Source organism: Hemicordylus capensis, chromosome 3, assembly GCF_027244095.1.
Source record: "Hemicordylus capensis ecotype Gifberg chromosome 3, rHemCap1.1.pri, whole genome shotgun sequence".
NCBI lineage: Eukaryota > Metazoa > Chordata > Lepidosauria > Squamata > Cordylidae > Hemicordylus > Hemicordylus capensis.
Window position 1 is genome coordinate 10,154,288 of NC_069659.1, and position 18,531 is coordinate 10,172,818.

The window sequence follows — 18,531 nt, forward strand, 5'->3', positions numbered from 1 at the left end:
GGAAAGCTGAAAATTGGTCAGATGGTAGCTGGCTCCCAGGGGTACCTGTCACCCAAACCCCAAAGCAATCGGACACTCGTACGATTTTTTATGAATTTTTGAAAAATATTTTTATTTTTCTCTCATAGGCTATAATGGGACCCGAACCAGGCCATTATTTCTTATTGTGGAGCACTCATGGGTGCCAACAACCATGCAAACCCTGAAGCAATCAGACACCCCTATGATTTTTTATGAATATTTGAAATATTTTTAATTATTTTTCTCATTGAGTATAATGGGACCCGAACCAGTCCATATCCCCTGTTGTGGAGGACCTAGGAGCACAAAAGCAGGGTGGGTGGTAGACAGGCATGGGTGCCTACCACCCAAAAAATCTCAAGGCAATTGGACACTCCTCTGATTATTGGTGAATTGTTAAGTGTTTTTGAATTCCTCATAGAGAATAATTAGGATTGCAGCAAATGTATAGCTTCACGTCGGGGGGAAAGGGGTGTCGTAGAGTGCAGTGTGGTGGGTGGTAGTTCCTAGGGTGGGCAAGGAAGCTATCAGAATTATTTGAAAGGAATTGGGCAAAGAGGTGATTTTTAAGTGATTTTTGAAGTTTACGCGTCTTTAAGGTTTTTCCTCATAATAAGTTATAATGGAGCTTTCAGCAGCCCTATAAGTGCACATGGGGGTGCTGGGGTGGCCCAGAGCAAGTGGTGGTGTAGTGCACATAGGGTGCCAAACACCCCCATGGGTTTCTAACCCATGGGGTACAGGGATCTCTGGTAGGGGCACCCCCATGGGTACAGGGTTCTCTTGTTTCTGAGGTATTGAGTGTGGATTCTATGATAGCAAATGAGATTTTCAATGAGACACCATCAATCCACTCTAATATGCTATCATAGAATCCACACTCCGCCTCCTGCTTCTTCTCTGTGTGTGTGCTTAGTAGGGGTGTGCAATTTGGGATTTCGGGTGATTTGGCTCGGACCCGAACCGAATCACCCCTGTTCTGTTTTGTGCCCGAATCTGGGTCACCCGAATCACCCTTGATTTGGTTCGGATTCAGATTTAATCCGAATCCGAATCGATTCGGGGGGGTAAAAAGGGGCCCAGGGGCAAAATTTTGGGGTGGGGTGGTAGTGCCCAATGGGTAGAGTCTACCACCCCAATTTCAGGGGGATTGGGCAAAGGGCTGATTTTTGGTGAATTTTTAAAGTTTTAGTGACTTTGGGGCAGTTCGGGGGCATAGCATGGGATCTGGGCAAAAGGAGTGGGGTGGGGTGGTAGTGCCTAATGGGTGCAGGCTACCACCCCAATTTCAGGGGGATTGGGCAAAGGGCTGATTTTTGGTAAATTTCTGAAAATTTCATGTCTTTGGGGCAGATTGGGGCATATTGGGGCAGAAAGTGGGGGCTGGGGCAGAATAGTGGGGTGTGGTGGTAGTGCCTAATGGGTGGAGGCTACCACCCCAATTTCAGGGGGTTTGGACAAAGGGGTGATTTTTTGAGAATTTTTGAAGTTTGGGTGTCTTTGGGGCAGATTGGGGGCAGAAAGTGGATCTGCCCCAAAGGAGTGGGGTGGGCTGGTAGATAGTGCCTAATGGGTGGAGGCTACCACCCATCCCCAATTTAAGAGTGATTGGGCAGAGGGGTGAATTATGGTGAATTTATTTGTATGAGGTTTGTCTTCATAAGGTGAAGTGTGCTAAATTGATTACTTCCTCATATTATTCATAGTAAAGGAAAGTGTGAAAAAGTGAAAGTGGGGTCATGAGAGTTGTTTAATTGAAAAATATCTCATTTGCTATGATAGAATGAGAATTCACACCTTTTCTATTCACCATAATTCACCCCTCTGCCCAATCACTCTTAAATTGGGGATGGGTGGTAGCCTCCACCCATTAGGCACTATCTACCAGCCCACCCCACTCCTTTGGGGCAGATCCACTTTCTGCCCCCAATCTGCCCCAAAGACACCCAAACTTCAAAAATTCTCAAAAAATCAGCCCTCTGCCCAATCCCCCTGAAATTGGGGTGGTAGCCTCCACCCATTAGGCACTACCACCCCACCCCACTCCACTATTTTGGGGCAGATCCACTTTCTGCCCCCAAACTGCCCCAAAGTCACTAAAACTTCAAAAATTCTCAAAAAATCAGCCCTTTGTCCAAACCCCTTGAAATTGGGGTGGTAGCCTCCACCCATTAGGCACTACCACCCCACCCCACTCCTTTTGCCCAGATCCCATGCTATGCCCCCGAACTGCCCCAAAGTCACTAAAACTTAAAAAAATCGCCAAAAATCAGAGGAAGGTCCAATCGACTTGAAATTTGGGTGGCAGGTAGAACACAAGGTCCCCTTTCAAACCAGCTATTTTTTGAGATCCGAACCGGTTCGGTTCGGATCCGAACCGGTTCGGATCCGAACCGAACTGGGGGGGTGGTTCGGCAAAACCAAAACCGAACCACCCTGGTCCGGTTCGGACCCGGTTCGGATCCGAACCGAACCGGGAGAACCGGTTTTATGCACATCCCTAACTGTAGGTATTTGTAAGTGTGTTTGCCAGAAGTCATCCCTCGCCTCTCGCCTTCCCTGTCCTCACAGGTAATTTTACACTCCAAGCTCCTCAGTGACTGGGGCATATTTTTGTTGCTGTTAGGAAACCCTACTGAGCGTCACATACACTGATGCTGCAGCAGTATCCATACAACAAGACTCAAGCTTTCAACAGAGTATCTGCTTGTTCTCCAATGTCTGTTCTGTCTACTTCTTACACTTCTATGTTTTTGCTCACACACTAAACCAATGAAGCAAGAAGCCGCTTTTCTGATAATCCCAGAAAGAAAGGATACACTGTGTGACTCCACTGATCCGTCTCAAAAGCAAAGAGAAACATCCAAAAACCAGAGTCTCTCTGGGATATCAGAGAAAGCAAAGGCTGCTTGCTTATCATCTGGACGAGATGCACAAACTAGTTATTCTGTGGACAGATTCTATCTCAGTCGATCCCAAGGAAGAGCAAAAAGCTTGCACAAAACCTGGGGTGGGCTGGCTGCTCTATTGATCCCCGACGCCAACGACACACAAAATGAAACAGAACCCCTTCCATTAGACTGATCAGGTGGGCCCGTTGGCATTCTGCCTCTTGGCAAAGTCAGGAAACCTTGTGGGAGAAGCACGGGTTTCCCTGCCAATGCCGCTGCTGTTAGAATGCAGGCATCCCCAGCTTGGCGGGGGGGGGGGGCAGCTCTCCCTCTGCCCCCAAAGGTTATGGAACCATCAACAACATGCCTGGATTGTTTGCAGTGAAGCAATAGGATCGAAGCAGGTACACGCCATAAGCCGGGGCGATGTAGAGGTAGATGTGCTTGAAGTGCAGGAGGATGGCGAAGAGGAACGCTCCTGTCAAGTGCCTTTTCTGGAAAAGGTGGCCAGAGGGGTAGGGATGGAGGAAGAACAGGTGACTGTTCAAGGGAATAATGCATCAACAAGCTAACAAAACAGAGAGACGATATTTACAAACTAAGATTTCTACAGAGCAAGCATCAATGTAGAGAAGATGGGCAAGGAACCATACGAAGCTGCTTTATACAGAGTCAGACCACTGGCCCATCTAGCCCTGTATTATCTACTCTGACTGGCAGCAGCTTATGCACCAGATGCGTTTCCCAGTCCTCTTACTCATGATTCTTTTCAACTGGGGATGCTGGAAATCTGAAGCCAAGGTTTAAAGTTTGTTTCAAATTTTAGGTTAAGTGTTGGTGCTGATATCTTGCTTATCGCAGGGGTAGGCAACACTGGCTCTCCAGCTGTCACTGAACTACAACTCCCATCATCCCCAGCTGCAATAGATGGCCTACCCCGGCTTAATGGACATTAAGGAAATGCAAACAAACAGGAAGCATCTACCGAAGAAGAGATGGCGTCTCAAGATGCTTATGAATGTTTCACTGAAAACCCAATGCATTTTGGCCAAAAAGGCCTTCCTCATGTGCAACTCTCTCACACACACATCAAAACAATTGACACCATTTTAAAAGAGTGAAGGAACCACCACAATTATATTTTTCATGAAACCTGAATACACACTACATACCCAACAATGTAGGAAATAAAAATCTAAAATAAAACACTTATATTTACTTGAAAACCTTCCAAGAGATCTTCGATAAAAACACTCTTTGTTAGCCTAACTCCAACTGCAACAGTCTCTCTTAAAAGGAATGAATATATAACCCTCTCTCAAGGAACACCTGGCTGTTGCCTCTTTTAAAAATGGTGTTAATTTTAGAAGATTTTTCTACATCATTTTGTATGTGATGTGTATTCAAGTTTCATGAAGAATGTCACTGTGGTGGTCCCTTCTCGCTTTTAAAACATGTTAATTGGTTTTATTTAATTATTTATTTATTTATTTATTTAATTTATTTATTTCCTTTTCCTCCAAGGATCCCAGAGTGGAATACATTGTTATGTTTATCCTCACAACAACCCTGTGAAGTAGGTTAGGCTGAGAGAGAAGCGACTGGCCCAGAGTCACCCAGTGAGTTTCATGGCTGAATGGAGATTGGAACTCGGGTCTCCCTGGTCCTAGTCCAACACTCTAACCACTACACCGCACTGGCTTGTGTGTTTCAGAGTTGCCCCTACAGATGGCCTTTCTGGCCAAAACATAAAGGACTTTCAATGAAACATCCGTCAGTATTCAAAAGCATATTTTATTTATTATATGTTGGTACCACCCGATACAGAACTCTTGAGGTGCTGACATGATCTCCCTGCTTACTGGCACTTAACTGATGTTCAGGCAGGAAGATGGGACGTGCTCCTGAGCAGGGTAAATGATCCTGCTGCCCACTCACAATTTCTCTTAGCAGTGACTGAGAGCCACGTCTGTACCAACCTCTGCTTATAATGGGGCCCAAGTATGGCTTACTTCTTCAGGACTGCTTATGCCTTACCTGGAATACACGAGCAATAGAAAGCAGCATGAAGCCGGACAGGAAGCCATTGTACTGAAAGTGAATATCTGAATTTGAGTCAAGGAAGGAATTCCACGTTAGGGAAATGAAAGTGAGTCCCTTAGGCTAGCTGGTCTAAGACAGTAATGAAGAAATGGATCGACTGGGTCTCCTAATTCTGGGGTTCTCGACCTTGGGTAACCAGAGGATGTTGGCTAAGGCCACTGTGGTGGGGGATGATGGGAGCTGTAGTCCAACAACATTTGGGGACCCAAGGCTGAAAGCAACATTTTAAACTTTACTCCTCCAAGCTCCAGGAATAAATCAAACTAGTCAGAAATTCTGCAAATCTGGTTCTCATTAGCATCTGATCAATATTTTATCCTGTTCTTAACACAGCTTGACTTGGTTTCTGTTAGTAAGTAAACTAGAGGGATACGGTCCACAATTAAGAGGCCAAAGTTCCATAAGAGAAGAACTGCAAGAACAAATGGAGAGGTTTCCAGAGGTTCTTTTCCACCTCGCTTCCCATTAATACACCTGCAGCACCTGAAAAGAAAAAGAGAGAGAGAAGTTGAGACACAAAAAAACCGAGTGATCTCACCTTGTCTTCTACACACAAGACTTTTACAGATCACAGACAGTTTATGGAAAACTACACAATTTCCTCCATCTTCCCAGCCTTTTTTAAATTTCTTTTTAAAAACAAGAACCACATTTGTAAGAAGTCAGAAGCTCATGAAATTTGACCTGACTCGGTAGCCAACCATCATGCCTAGTAGCTCCGAAAGTGTGATCTGTTCACAAGGGCCATAGTACATATATCCCTATTGTACCCACTGTCCACTGAAGAGGTTTTAACAGAGGAGAAGTGGTGAGTAATGTGCATGCCTGTGTCTTGGTAGCAACCCTTCCTCTCTCCCCGCTGCCCACAACACCAATACGGCATCCCAGCACAAGACACAGCACAGCACCATCTTGGAAGAAGCACACACCTCCTCTCAGTGCTGCTGGTAGCTTAGAAATAAATAAAAGTTGTTCCAGAATATACTCCAGGGCACACTGGAGCCTTTTCCAGCTGGTTGGTGGTTAAACCTCTGGTTGCCATTGGTGATCATATTTGGGGACCCCTTGGAAGAGTACTGTATATTACACGGAATGGGTGTGGTCATAGTAAGGGAGCCATTGCACCTAGAAGCTTAGACACGGCATCTAGACTAGGTTATTCAAAGGCAGGCAGTGCTATTAAATAAAATCTTTATTTGTCCCAAGTAGCCCTGTTTCTGTTCTAGATATGTTACTTGTAAAGAGAAGCCCATTTACCCTTCTCCTTCCATAATGTCTATCACTAAATCCAGTAATTTTCTCAAGTGTCCATTGTCTGGTTCCTAGCATGGCGTAGTGGCCAGCGTGGTGTAGCCAGCGTGGTGTAGTGGCTAGAGTGCCGGACTAGAACCAGGGAGACCCGAGTTCAAATCCCCATTCAGCCATGATACTAGCTGGGTGACTCTGGGCCAGTCACTTCTCTCTCAGCCTAACTTACTTCACAGGGTTGTTGTGAAAGAGAAACTCAGGTATGTAGTGGGCTCTGGGCTCCTTGGAGGAAGAGCAGGATATAAAATGTAAATAATAATAAAACAGATCCAGAGAAAATAAAATAATAAGAGGGCTTGGGGGGGGGGGCGCTTTTTAGTTTAGATTTCTAACTTGCCCTCTCCTTGAAAGCTCAGAAGAAACTGTAGCTTTGATAGAATATTTAAAATGCAGCACTGAGGAAAAGTGTCTTTCCAAAAAATATGTACTGTTGAACTACAATTATTTTGTAGAGTGTCCATAAGAGCGAACATACAGATCCACCTTGCACATCCCTCTAGCCCAGAACCACGGTCTGTTCTAGCGCTCCACAGTCTCAGACATGAGGTTTCCTCCAGTCCTGAGAGTAGAGATCCCTTAGCATGCCAAGTATATACAATTGCCCCTACATCAGGGGCAACCCTGCTGCCTCTTAAGACAATCAGGGGAGGCTCGTCTGAGGGTGCCACTGGATCATCTGGTGGCGACTCAAAAGTGTGTGCTTTCTCTGTAGTTGCCCGCAAGGCTGTGGAACACACTTCCTGCCAAGGTTAGAGCTGCTCCATTCCTGAAGGCTTTTAGGAAACAATCTAAAGACATCTCTTCAGCCAAGCTTTCAGTTCAAGTTTTAGTTGAATTTTAACTTCAAATTTTATGTTTTAAATGTGTGAAATTTTTGGTTTTGTTTTGTTGTTGTAAACCGCCAAGAGACTTTGGTAGTGGGCAGTATATAAATGTGTTAAATCATCATCATCATCATCATGGGTTCTCAAACTTGGGTCCTCAAATGTTGTTGCTGGACGACAACTCCCATCTTACTCAGCCACAGTGGCCTAAGGGAAGATGGGAGCTGCCGTCCAGCAACATCTGGGGCACTGTTCCCTCTAAGGTGTGTGTGTGCGCCCAACCCCAGGCCCCCGCGCAGCTGTTTCTGGCGGGCACACACTACTCTCTACTACTCCCACCACCACTGCCCCACTGCCAGGCACCCTGTTTCCCCCCTCCCCAGCCAGGAAACATTGTCTCATTCCCCTCTCCCCAGCCAGGCCACCGCTTCCTCCTCCAGTTCCAGCCGCAGATCTCATGAGACTTCCATCGAGATCTGCAGAGGGAGCCAGAGGAGGACGGGAGGCAGCAGCTCCTGCCGGCAGCCCAGAGAGACTGGCAGAATGTCGAGGTGGGTGCCTGGGGGCAGGAGAGAAAAGACTTTTGCATTGAGAGAGAGAGAGAGAGAGAGAGAGAGAGAGAGAGAGAGAGAGAGAGAGAGAGAGAGAGAAAGAGAGAGAGAGAGAGATGTGCACACACTGCCTTGATACTGCCACCCAGAACAAAACTCTTTCCGCTCACTGATGATAAAAATTAGAGGGAACACTGCTCTGGGGACCCAAGTCTGAGAACCCCTGCCCTACAAAGTAGAACAGCAATCAAGTCAAGGGCAGAAGAAGGAATGACAATTCCATCTACACTTTCATCCATTCCTTGCCGAGACTCTCTGACTGACTGCTGAAGACACAGAGACAACAACATTCTCTTATCTCCCCTTTTATTCCCACCAGACAACAAAGTGTACTGAAATAAGAGCACACCAACGTACTCACGAACGGCGTAGATAAAGAGCACATCTGAAAAGATGACTGAGAGCCTCTGGAAGAGAACAGTGGCATGGCTGGCATAATTGAGATTCTGGACCACCAGCATCTCTTTGTCAAAGTATTTAGCAACATGCGAAAGCCCATATTCGAACCAAGCAAAGAAGGGAGGGTAGTCCAAGGTCCACTCAGACGTTGCCTGAAAGTAAATAATATAGAATATAGAGGACAACATAGTAGCCCATCGCTGGGAAGTCTTAAAAATACACATGAACATTCATTGCTCAATACATTCAGTATCTGATAATGGCTTGCATGTGTGGATGAGCATAACTACAAATTTTTTGCCTACTAGCTGAGTGAAGAGGCACCTTTTAAAAGTGGTAATTCCCTTACATTTAGCAGGGGGACAGCAACTGGCCCTATCCATCCCCAGCACAGCATCCCTCCAGTGGCTGTTGCTGGTGTCTACTTTATGTTTCTTTTTTAGATTGTGAACCCTTTGGGGACAGGGAGCCATTTTATTTATTTATATCTATGTAAACAACTTTGGGAACTTTTGCTGAAAAGCGATATATAAATATCCGTTGTATCTGTAACCCAACAGAGAGAATGCAAGAAGTCACAGGTTTAATCCCTAGTTAAAGAATCTCAGGCACAGGAGTTGGAAAGACCTCTGCCCGAGACCTTGAAAAGCCACAGCCTCAGGCGACTCTGCCCTTTTCTCTCTTACTAAGCCCAAGTACACACACTTGTAACTAAACCCACGTACCCATGGAACATAGGAAGCTGCCTTATACAGTCAGCCCATTGATCCATCTTGCTCAGAACTGTCTGCACGGACTGGCAGCGGCTCTCCAAGCTTGTGGGCAGGAGTCCTTCCCAGTCCTACCTAGAGACACCGGAGAGTAAACCTGAGACCTTCTGCATGGAAGTATGCTGATGTTCTTCCACTGAGCTATGGCCTGATCCCCTAAGCCTAAGGTGGATCTTTTATGGCGCTGACATGTAGTCTTCCATACAAATGCAAACCAAGGCAGACCCTGCTTAGCAGAGGAGAAAATCCAAGCATGCTCCCATGAGACCAAGGACTGCAGATTCTTCCACAGCCTTTTTCCTGCATCCACTTCTCTCACCTTCTTCTGCTGTCTCCCTTGTGCCTCTTTTAGACTGCAAGTCTTCAGAGCACAGACCTGTTTTGTCATTCTATTTAAAGATGATGCTATATAAACAACATTTTTACTTCCCACACTTCATAGGTGCTGGCAAATTCCACTTGCCCAGGATTTCCCCCCTTTTTTGTCCTTTGTTTGAAAGACCCGGTAATACGCCGCGCTTGTTATTTCAGTCTTGGTTGCTTTCCGACACTTCCTATTTCTTTGACTAAGCTGCACTAACAAGGTTTCTCTTAGGAAAGCAGCACTTAAGGCAGGCCTTGGCAAATTTTCTTTGGATAAGAACATAAGAATATAAGAACAGCCCTGCTGGATCAGGCCCAAGGAAGCCCGTCTAGTCCAGCATCCTGTTTCACACAGTGGTCCACCAGATGCCGCTGGAAGCCACAGGCAGGAGTTGAGGGCCTGCCCTCCCTCCTGCTGTTACTCCCCTGCAACTGGTACTCAGAGGCATCCTACCTTTGAGGCTGGAGGTGGCCCACAGCCCTCCGACTAGTAGCCATTGATAGACCTCTCCTCCATGAAGTTATCTAAACCCCTCTTAAAGCCATCCAAGTTGTTGGCTGTCACCACAACCTGTGGCAGAGAATTCCACAAGTGGACTATGCGTTGTGTAAAAAGGTACTTCCGTTTTTTAGTCCTAGATTTACCGGCAATCATTTTCATGGGATGACCCCTGGTTCTAGTGTTATGTGAGAGGGAGAAGAATTTCTCTCTCTCCACTTTCTCCACACCATGCATGATTCTACAGACCTCTATCATGTATCCCTGCAGTTGTCTTTTTTCTAAACTAAATAGCCCCAGGTGTTATAGTCTTGCCTCATAAGAAAGGTGCTCTAGGCTCCTGATCACCTTAGTTGCCCTCTTCTGCACCTTTTCCAGTTCTACAATGTCCTTTTTTAGATGTGGTGACCAGAATTGTACGCAGTACTCCAAGTGTGGTCGCACCATAGTTTTGTATAAGGGCATTATAATATTAGCAGTTTTATTGTCAATCCCCTTCCTAATGATCCCTAGCATGGAATTTGCCTTTTTCACAGCTGCCACACATTGAGTTGACACTTTCAGTTAGCTGTCCACCACCACCCCAGGATCCCTCTCCTGGTCAGTCACCGACAGCTCAGATCCCATCAGTGTATACTTGAAGTTGGGGTTCTTTGTCCCAATGTGCATCATATGACACTTGCCATCCAGGAACCCGCCCCAAAACGTAGGAGCCAAACAATGGCCCCTAGACAAAAACTACTGGACTTTGTGATGAACATTGTGTATGGTCAAGGTAAATGGGCTTCTCTTTGCCCCCTATACAAGTAGAACAGAAACAGGGCTGCCTTGGACAAATAACAATTCTATTAAATTTTATATTCAAATTTCTAGGCACCAGGAGCAGTGTTCCCTCTAAGAGGGATTCCCAGATGTTGTGGACTACAACTCTCATAATCCCCAGCCAAAGGCCACTGCAGCTGGGGATGCTGGGAGGTGTAGTCAACAGCATCTGGGAATCCCTGTTAGAAGGAACACTGACCAGGACTCCCTGGCACCTGGAATTTGTCAAGCCCCAACATAAGCCACCCTGCAAGGCTGCAATACATATTCATAGCGATATGTGTAAGGCAGCTTCCTAGGTAGAATTAGAGTTGCCAACTCTGACTGAAGCTATCCCTGGAGATTTCCCCCCACTCCACCCCACAATATCAAACCATTAAAGACTCCCAGATTGCTTTCAAGAGCCACTTGGAGACTGATGTTGATTCCTGGGGACTCCAAAATAATCCTGGAGAATAGGCAACTCTAAAACCCACGTAGGAACATAAGAAGCTACCTTATACTGAGTCAGACCATTGGTCCACCTAGCTCAGCATTGTCTACCCAGACTGGCAGCGGCGGAATGAGGAGGAGAGCTGGTCTTGTGGTAGCAAGCATGACTTGTCCCCTTAGCTAAGCAGGGTCTGCCCTGGTTGCATATGAAAGGGAGACTAAAAGTGTGAGCACTGTAAGATATTCTCCTCAGGGGATGGAGCCGCTCTGGGAAGAGCAGAAGGTTTCAAGTTCCCTCCCTGGCAGCATCTCCAAGATAGGGCTGAGAGAGATTCTTGCCTGCAACCCTGGAGAAGCTGCTGCCAGTCTGTGAAGACAATACTGAGCTAGCCAGTTGCAGGGGAGTAATGGCAGGAGAGAGGACACGCCCTCAACTCCTGTCTGTGGCTTCCAGCGGCATCTGGTGGGCCACTGTGTGAAACAGGATGCTGGACTAGATGGGCCGTGGGCCTGATCCAGCAGGGCTGTTCTTATGTTTAGATAGACCAATGGTCTGGCTCAGTATATGGCAGCATCCTATGTTCCTATGTCCTCCAAGGTTGCAGGCAGGAGCCTCTATATATCTCTGTCTTGGAGATGCCAGGTAGGGAACGTGCAACCTTCTGCATGCAGATGCTCTTCCCAGAGTGGCTCCGTCCCCCAAGGGGAATATCTTACAGTGCTCATACATGGAGTCTCCCATTAAAATGCAACCAGGGCAGACCCTGCATAGCAAAGGGGTGGGGTCCGACCTTACACCGAGTCAGACCATTGGTTCATCTAGCTCATTACTGTCTGTACTGACTGGCAGCAACTCTCCAGTGTTTCAGAGGAGGATGTTTTCCAGTCTAGGAGATGTGGCGAGTGACGGGCTGCACTTGGGCCGTGGTCCATATATAGAATTCCATACTACACTCTCTCTAGTCCGAGAACCAAGGAAGCCATGGCCCTTTCTCTACAAGCAATACAGCCGCATGCTTACCTCGTAATACCACCGAGAGACCGGTAAGCTGTGGGTGACGGCGAGCCAGTTTCTGTGCACTTCAAAATCTGTGGAATGACTACAAGAAATGAGCGATTAGTAACTGGATGCAAGGATAGCACGCCACAGGGCAATTTTACCCCAAATGTGATGGTGCAATGAGAGAGACTCTCAGCTTTGCTTTTGAGAGGCCAAGCTGGTTCTCATGACCATAAACCGGGTAGGACAAGTGCCTGCAGGGCTGATTTTTTATCGCGTGCAAGTAAAAGCTCAGGTGTGTGTTGCAGGGATGGGGGGAGGTGATCCTGTGGGAGCCTTGCCCTGGGTAGGATGCTATTGACCTACCCAGCACCTGTACCCAGCTGTTTAATGGGGTAGGAGGAAAAGCTGTCCTAACCAGCATGAGGCTCTCCATCACTTCCCTCCCCCCCCAGGTTTTTACTCACACACCATAAAAAAAATCAGAATTTTTTTTTTTACTCAGCTCCTGAAACCGAGTAGAGCAGCAAGTAGGACGCCTGTCCTATCCAGTTTATGGTCATGAGAACTAGCCTACCATTCCAGCCGTTATCCTCAAACACTCACCCAAAAGGAGGCATGAAAGTTGTACAGAAGCAGGGGTGGGCTGGGGGTTTGCTTTCGTAGTGGTCAAGGTAACTACAAACTCTGCTATCGTTAACGCCTAATTTAAAATCCGCTAATTTTTAAATTTTAATGTGTTTTTATCTATTATTTTTATTAATTTTAAATGTTTTATATTATATTATGTTTTAATTCTGTACACCGCCTAGAGATTTCAATGTTAGGCGGCATATAAATTCAATTTAAAAAATAAAAAATAAAAATAAAAATAAAATAAAAATAAAAATAAAAATAAATCATGTGTGAATCCCACGAGCAGAAGCCACTTCTGCCAGGTTAAAATATATATGTCTTAGGCATTAGTCTACCATCACCACTGTGAACACTTGCATCTCTCATTTTAGAAAACAAAGACAGATGTGCAAGACAGAAAACTCACACAGCTAAGCCACAAGGGAATAGTCCAAATTCTCAGAGTGGTACTCTGCGGTGTCGCAGAGCATATCCTGGTGCAAAGGAGAATGGAGTCCCTGTATTAACAGCCATGTAAGAGAGGGGGCTTGGGGGTGGGCAGGTGGGTTCAGCATTTTTCACCTCTGCATGGCAAAACAAGCTGCCAAAACAATCTGCCAAAATTCTACACAGATTTCAATGGCACAGAAACACTGTTCCCCTTTGCATCTCCTAATGCAATAGGATAATTCGCCTAAATGTGTTTTTAAGAGGCACGATTAAAACTGGAGGTGTCTCCTCCATCACAAGAAAGTGATGGGCGCGGGGGGGGGAGATCCTGATTAGCAGTACAGTGCATGGTGAGATAGGGGCTTAATACTTCCCAATAGAGCCATTTCTGCCTCAGAAAGTCATCCGAGCTGCACTTTGCAACAAAGAAGTGTCTCGTTTTAAGCACACATCCTTGGAACACCTTTAGGCGAGTGTGCAGTTCAGCTCTTGTGCCCAGGTGTCAAAAGGTCAGGACACGTCAGAGGCAACCTGCTGCCACATTATCCTGACTTTTGAGAGGAGACACTGTGCAAGCAATGGAGGATTACAGCACAGGCAATATAGGCAGCCGCCTACGGCGGCAAATCTTGGGGAGCGGCATCTGGAGAGAAACGTAATTCTTTTTTTCTACCTTTAAATACGTCACGGTGTAGTGGCGGAGGCTCTGCCCAGCTCTTATCATCACAGGAGGTGAAGTCGGGCACTGGAGGACGGCGGCGAAAGAGGTCCTCCCTCAAGCCTGGCTTACTCGCAAATGACACAGAGCGGGCGATTTCAGGCCTTTGCGCATGCGCATACAATGAAGCGGAAACTGCCCGCTCGGTGACATTTGCGAGTAAGCCGGACTTGAGTGATCACTGTCTTTGCCATCACTGTCTTTGCCATCCCAGCAGAGATGGCAGCAAAAGAGGTCCTCCCTCAAGCCCGGATTACTCGCAAATGACACAGAGCGGGCAATTTCAGGCCTTTGCGCATGTGTGCACATGCACCGAGGCCCCAAACTGCCCACTCTGTGTCATTTGCGAGTAAGCCGGGCTTGAGGGAGGACCTCTTTCACCACTGTCCTCCAGTGCCCAACCTCATCTCCTGTGATGATAGGAGCCGGGCAGAGCCTCCGCCGCCACACAGCGGCATTTTTCAACATTAAAAAAACACACTGTTAAGTTTCCCTCCCCACCAAGCCCCTTTACTCTTGCCCTTGGGGCGGCAAATCTTTGGCTCCCTGGGAGAAGCCAAAGGATTGGGAGCGGCCAAAGGATTTGGGAGCGGCCAAAGGATTAATCCGCCCCTGCCTGCGAGGCAGCTGTCAAGTTTGCAATTGGGCTCAGTCAAGAACTGCACCCTAATTATACTGGTCCGGCGAGATGAAAACTTTGCATGCAAGCCAGCCTCTGCCTCCTTGGCGATGGCAACTCTAACAACAGAAGCAAAGTGTGACTTGACAGTGTGCCCATTTCTCCAGAAACAGCAATAGATTTCTGTACTTTGACAGAGCTCCCTTCTCCTGCATTATTAAACTTAATGGACGCTTGCAGGAGGTGCTGCAGGGAAGCCTAAGACACCTCTCTCTTTCTCCCTCTCCCCCGCCCCAAGACCACTTCTCCTCCATGAACCGCACCAAATCCCTTACACAGTCCCCATTAGTTCAGCATTACACTGTGGTGTTGTTGTTTTTTAGGGGGGGGGAGGGTTGGACCCCCATCCTCATGGCCAACATGTCAGCCAGGGTAGGGTTTGCTTTCATTGAAAGAGAAGCTTCAGAAGCGGTTCTTGCAGAGAATTAGAAGTAAGATAAAACCTTCCCCCTTATTTCCACCCCACTATTTATGATCAGAGACCCTACCCCAGCAGAGACTGACATCAAAGTCGGAGCTGGGCAAAGGGATGCTTCCTGCAAAGCTGACAGTTGCTATCACTCTTATATCAGTTTCCCCAAAGTTAAGTGGAAAGTCTCCTTCAAGAGGTCAAGGAACTATCTGCTGTTGACAGTTCAGAACTGGCACAATTTCTATGTTTTAAGAAGAGCACTAAATGTGTTTGGAACATTCATCAACGAATGTATCATTTATTTGGTATGCTGTAGGACAAAGACAACAGGTTTTTCCCCGGACAATGGTTTTCCCCGTGACACTCTATGGATGCGGAAGCTGGACTTTGAAGAAGCAAGATAGAAAAAGTACTGATGCTGTTGATAGGTAAATGCAAAACTAATTTCAGGTTGTGCCGGAGGAGACTTTTGAGGATACCATGGACAGCTAGGAAAACAAATAAATGGATCATAGAACAAATCAATCCAGAATTTTCACTCGAGGCACAAATGACCAGGCTCAAACTATCTTACTTCGGACACATTATGCGAAAACTCAGCTCCCTTGAGAAGTCCATATTGCTGGGGAAAGTTGAAGAAAAGAGAAGAAGAGGACGACCAGCAGCAAGGTGGATGGACTCGATGACGACAGCAATGAATGCACCACTGAGAGAGTTTAAAGGGCAAGTTGAAGACAGATCCTCTTGGAGAGAATCTATCTATGTGGTCGCTAAGAGTCGACATAGACTTGACGGCACTTAATCAATCAGTCAGGACAAAGACATTCCATTATTGCTCACTGCACCCCTTGGGGCAGTAATTTTAAAAGATGTAATAGAACTATACACACTGAAACACATTTATAGAAAGAAAGCTGCTGCATTGCGGACAAGGTTTCAGAACCTTTAACCGTTACACAGGTCATGCCAATCATTACTCCACACCTTATATCATACTTGGGTACTACAGGCTGCGCTCCACTTGCTGTATTCACTTTCTCTTCAGCTGCCTGCCTTGCTTAGTTTTAGAAGCCAAGAAGGGGTGGTGTGTGTTTAGGTGACAAGATACACTGGGAAAATACACAGTTGTCCTTCAAGCCTATCAACAGATCAAAATGGAGGACCGCAGCATGGCAATATACATGCATGCACACATATACACAGGTGTGCATCTAAGACAAGATGCACCCATATTCTGCTCAGATATTTAAGTTTCTAGAGCTGGTGATCCCCAGATGCTGGGCTACAATTCCCATAATACCCAGTCACAATGGCCAAAGACCCTGGGAGCTGTAGCCCAACATTTGCAGACACAAGGCTGAGAACTCTGACCTGCAACCTTGGAGATGAACATAACATAAGAACAGCCCTGCTGGATCAGGCCCAAGGCCCATCTAGTCCAGCATCCCGTTTTGCACAGTGGCCCACCAGATGCCGCTGGAAGCCACAGGCAGGAGTTGAGGGCCTGCCCTCTCTCCTGCTGTTACTCCCTCGCAACTGGTACTCAGAGGCACCCCGTCCCCAAGGCTGGAGATGGCTTACAGCCCTCCAACTAGTAGCCGTCAATAGACCTCTCCTCCATGAAATTATCCAAACCCCTCTTAAAGCCATCCAGGTTGTTGGCTGTCACCACATCTTGTGGCAGAGAATTCCACAAGTTGATTATGCGTTGTGTGAAAAAGTACTTCTGTTTGTTGGTCCTAGATTTCCTGGCAATCAGTTTCATGGGATGACCCCTGGTTCTAGTGTTATAGGAGAGGGAGAAGAATTTCTCTCTATCCACTTTCTCCTCACCATGCATGATTTTATAGACCTCTATCATGTCTCCCCCGCAGTCATCTTTTTTTCTAAACTAAATAGCCCCAAGTGTTGTAGTCTTGCCTCATAAGAAAGGTGCTCTAGGCCCTTGATCAGTCTGTGTACAATACTGAGCAAGATGCGGTAGCAAGCATGACTTGTCCCCTTAGCTAAGCAGGGTCTGCCCTGGTTGCATATGAAAGGGAGACTTGATGTGTGAGCACTGGAAGATATTCCCCTCAGGGGATGAAGCCGCTCTGGGAAAAGCAGAAGGTTCCAAGCTCCCTGCCTGCAACCTTGGAGAAGCCACTGCCAGTCTGTGAAGACAACACTGAGTGAGATAGACCAATGGTCTGGCTCCCTATAAGGCAGCTTCCTATGTAAGCCCTGCTCTAGATGCCTTTCAGCATCTTCCTATATCGCTGCTGCCCGATACCAGCAGGGATTCGAACCCTCAACCTCTTGCTTGCTAGGCAAGTCATTTCCCCACTGCGCCATTAGGTGGCTTGGACATCAGGACTATCCCTGGTAAACAGAGACAGGAGCATAGGTAAATGCAAAACTACTTTCAGGTTGTGCCGACGGGTACAGGAGCAAAGACACGAAAAAGGCTGTTTCCTCGTTAAAAAATAAAAATAAGATATTGCTGTGACTAGACATTAATATCATCAAACATTCTATTAGCATTTGTTTCATTAGCCGTTCAATTCATGCGCAAAGGCGGGCGGGGATATGCGGTTTCATGATTGCAATGGGAAGGCAGAATTAATCCTGCAGGAGAATTAAAAAGAACCAATGGAGCAGGAGAGAAAAGCCGCGCTTAGAAGCCTGGTTTAAACAGAGTGTGTGTGGGGGGGCGGGCGAGCCCATGAGAACAGCCGCAAAGGAGCAGAGGGAGGGGAACACCGCATTGGGAACAGCCGGACCATTAAAGGCGGAAGTGAGAAGCGGTTTCGCCCTTTCTCTCGCTTTCTCTGTCAGACAATGTAGACGTAACAGACAGAAATATTCCTTACTAGGTCGGTATGAGGAGCAATTTGAGCAGCGTGACGCCAAAGGCCAAAGCCAGGAACAAGCCTGCTCCTCTCCCCGCGCCTCCGTGCGCCGCCATGACAGCCCGCTTCTCTCCGAGCCCGTGTGACAGGGCTGATGACACTGCGCCTGCGCCGGAGAAGGGAAGCACCAGACGCGCTGATTTTTGAATGGCTTTTACGCATCAAAACTGCGGCGCTGGGGTTAAACACTGCGCCTGCGCGCTAAGTTTGAGTGGGACGTTCCATTTCATTCATAACCTGCTTTCATCTCTCTGTGTTATGGAGTGAGTGAGTGAAGCAGCCCAAACTTAAAGTGTGTTTACTGGGGAGCAAGCCTCCCTGGTTTAAATGGGACTCACTCCCAAGTAAATGTGCATGGATACCCCCCTCCCCCAAATGCAGGGGTTCCCAATCAATCTTGGGTTCTCAGTTGTTATTGGACTACAACACCCACCACCCCCTGACACATTGGCCAGATGTTATTTAGCTGTGGATGCTAGGAGTTGCAGTCCAACAACATCTGGGGGCCCAAGGATGGGAATCCCAGTCCTAATGCAAGGGTCTCACACTTGAACCCTCAGATTATTTTGGACTACAACTCCCAGCCATAATGCCCATTGTGGGGGGTGCCTTTTAAATATTTTGTTAGTATGAGTTGCTAGAGCTGACTGTGGCTGTGTTGTTATGGTTCTGTATTGCTATCTGCCTCATTTTATGTATTTTGATATGGTTGGCTGGCTTTTT

At 46.9% G+C, this 18,531-nt stretch overlaps 1 protein-coding gene across 1 annotated transcript in view; it reads right to left on the minus strand.

Annotated features, from left to right (window-relative positions):
• ALG8 (ALG8 alpha-1,3-glucosyltransferase) overlaps nt 1-17,925 on the minus strand; it is a 29,535-nt gene extending 11,610 nt beyond the window's left edge. Inside the window, exons 1-6 of the mRNA XM_053313021.1 lie at nt 17,770-17,925; nt 12,065-12,143; nt 8,116-8,309; nt 5,389-5,498; nt 4,950-5,017; nt 3,280-3,406 (exon numbers count right to left, since the gene is read on the minus strand). Coding sequence (XP_053168996.1) covers nt 3,280-3,406; nt 4,950-5,017; nt 5,389-5,498; nt 8,116-8,309; nt 12,065-12,143; nt 17,770-17,864 — 673 coding nt within the window. The 5' untranslated portion in view covers nt 17,865-17,925. The remainder of the gene's footprint in view (nt 1-3,279; nt 3,407-4,949; nt 5,018-5,388; nt 5,499-8,115; nt 8,310-12,064; nt 12,144-17,769) is intronic.
• Nucleotides 17,926-18,531: the final 606 nt, after the last annotated feature.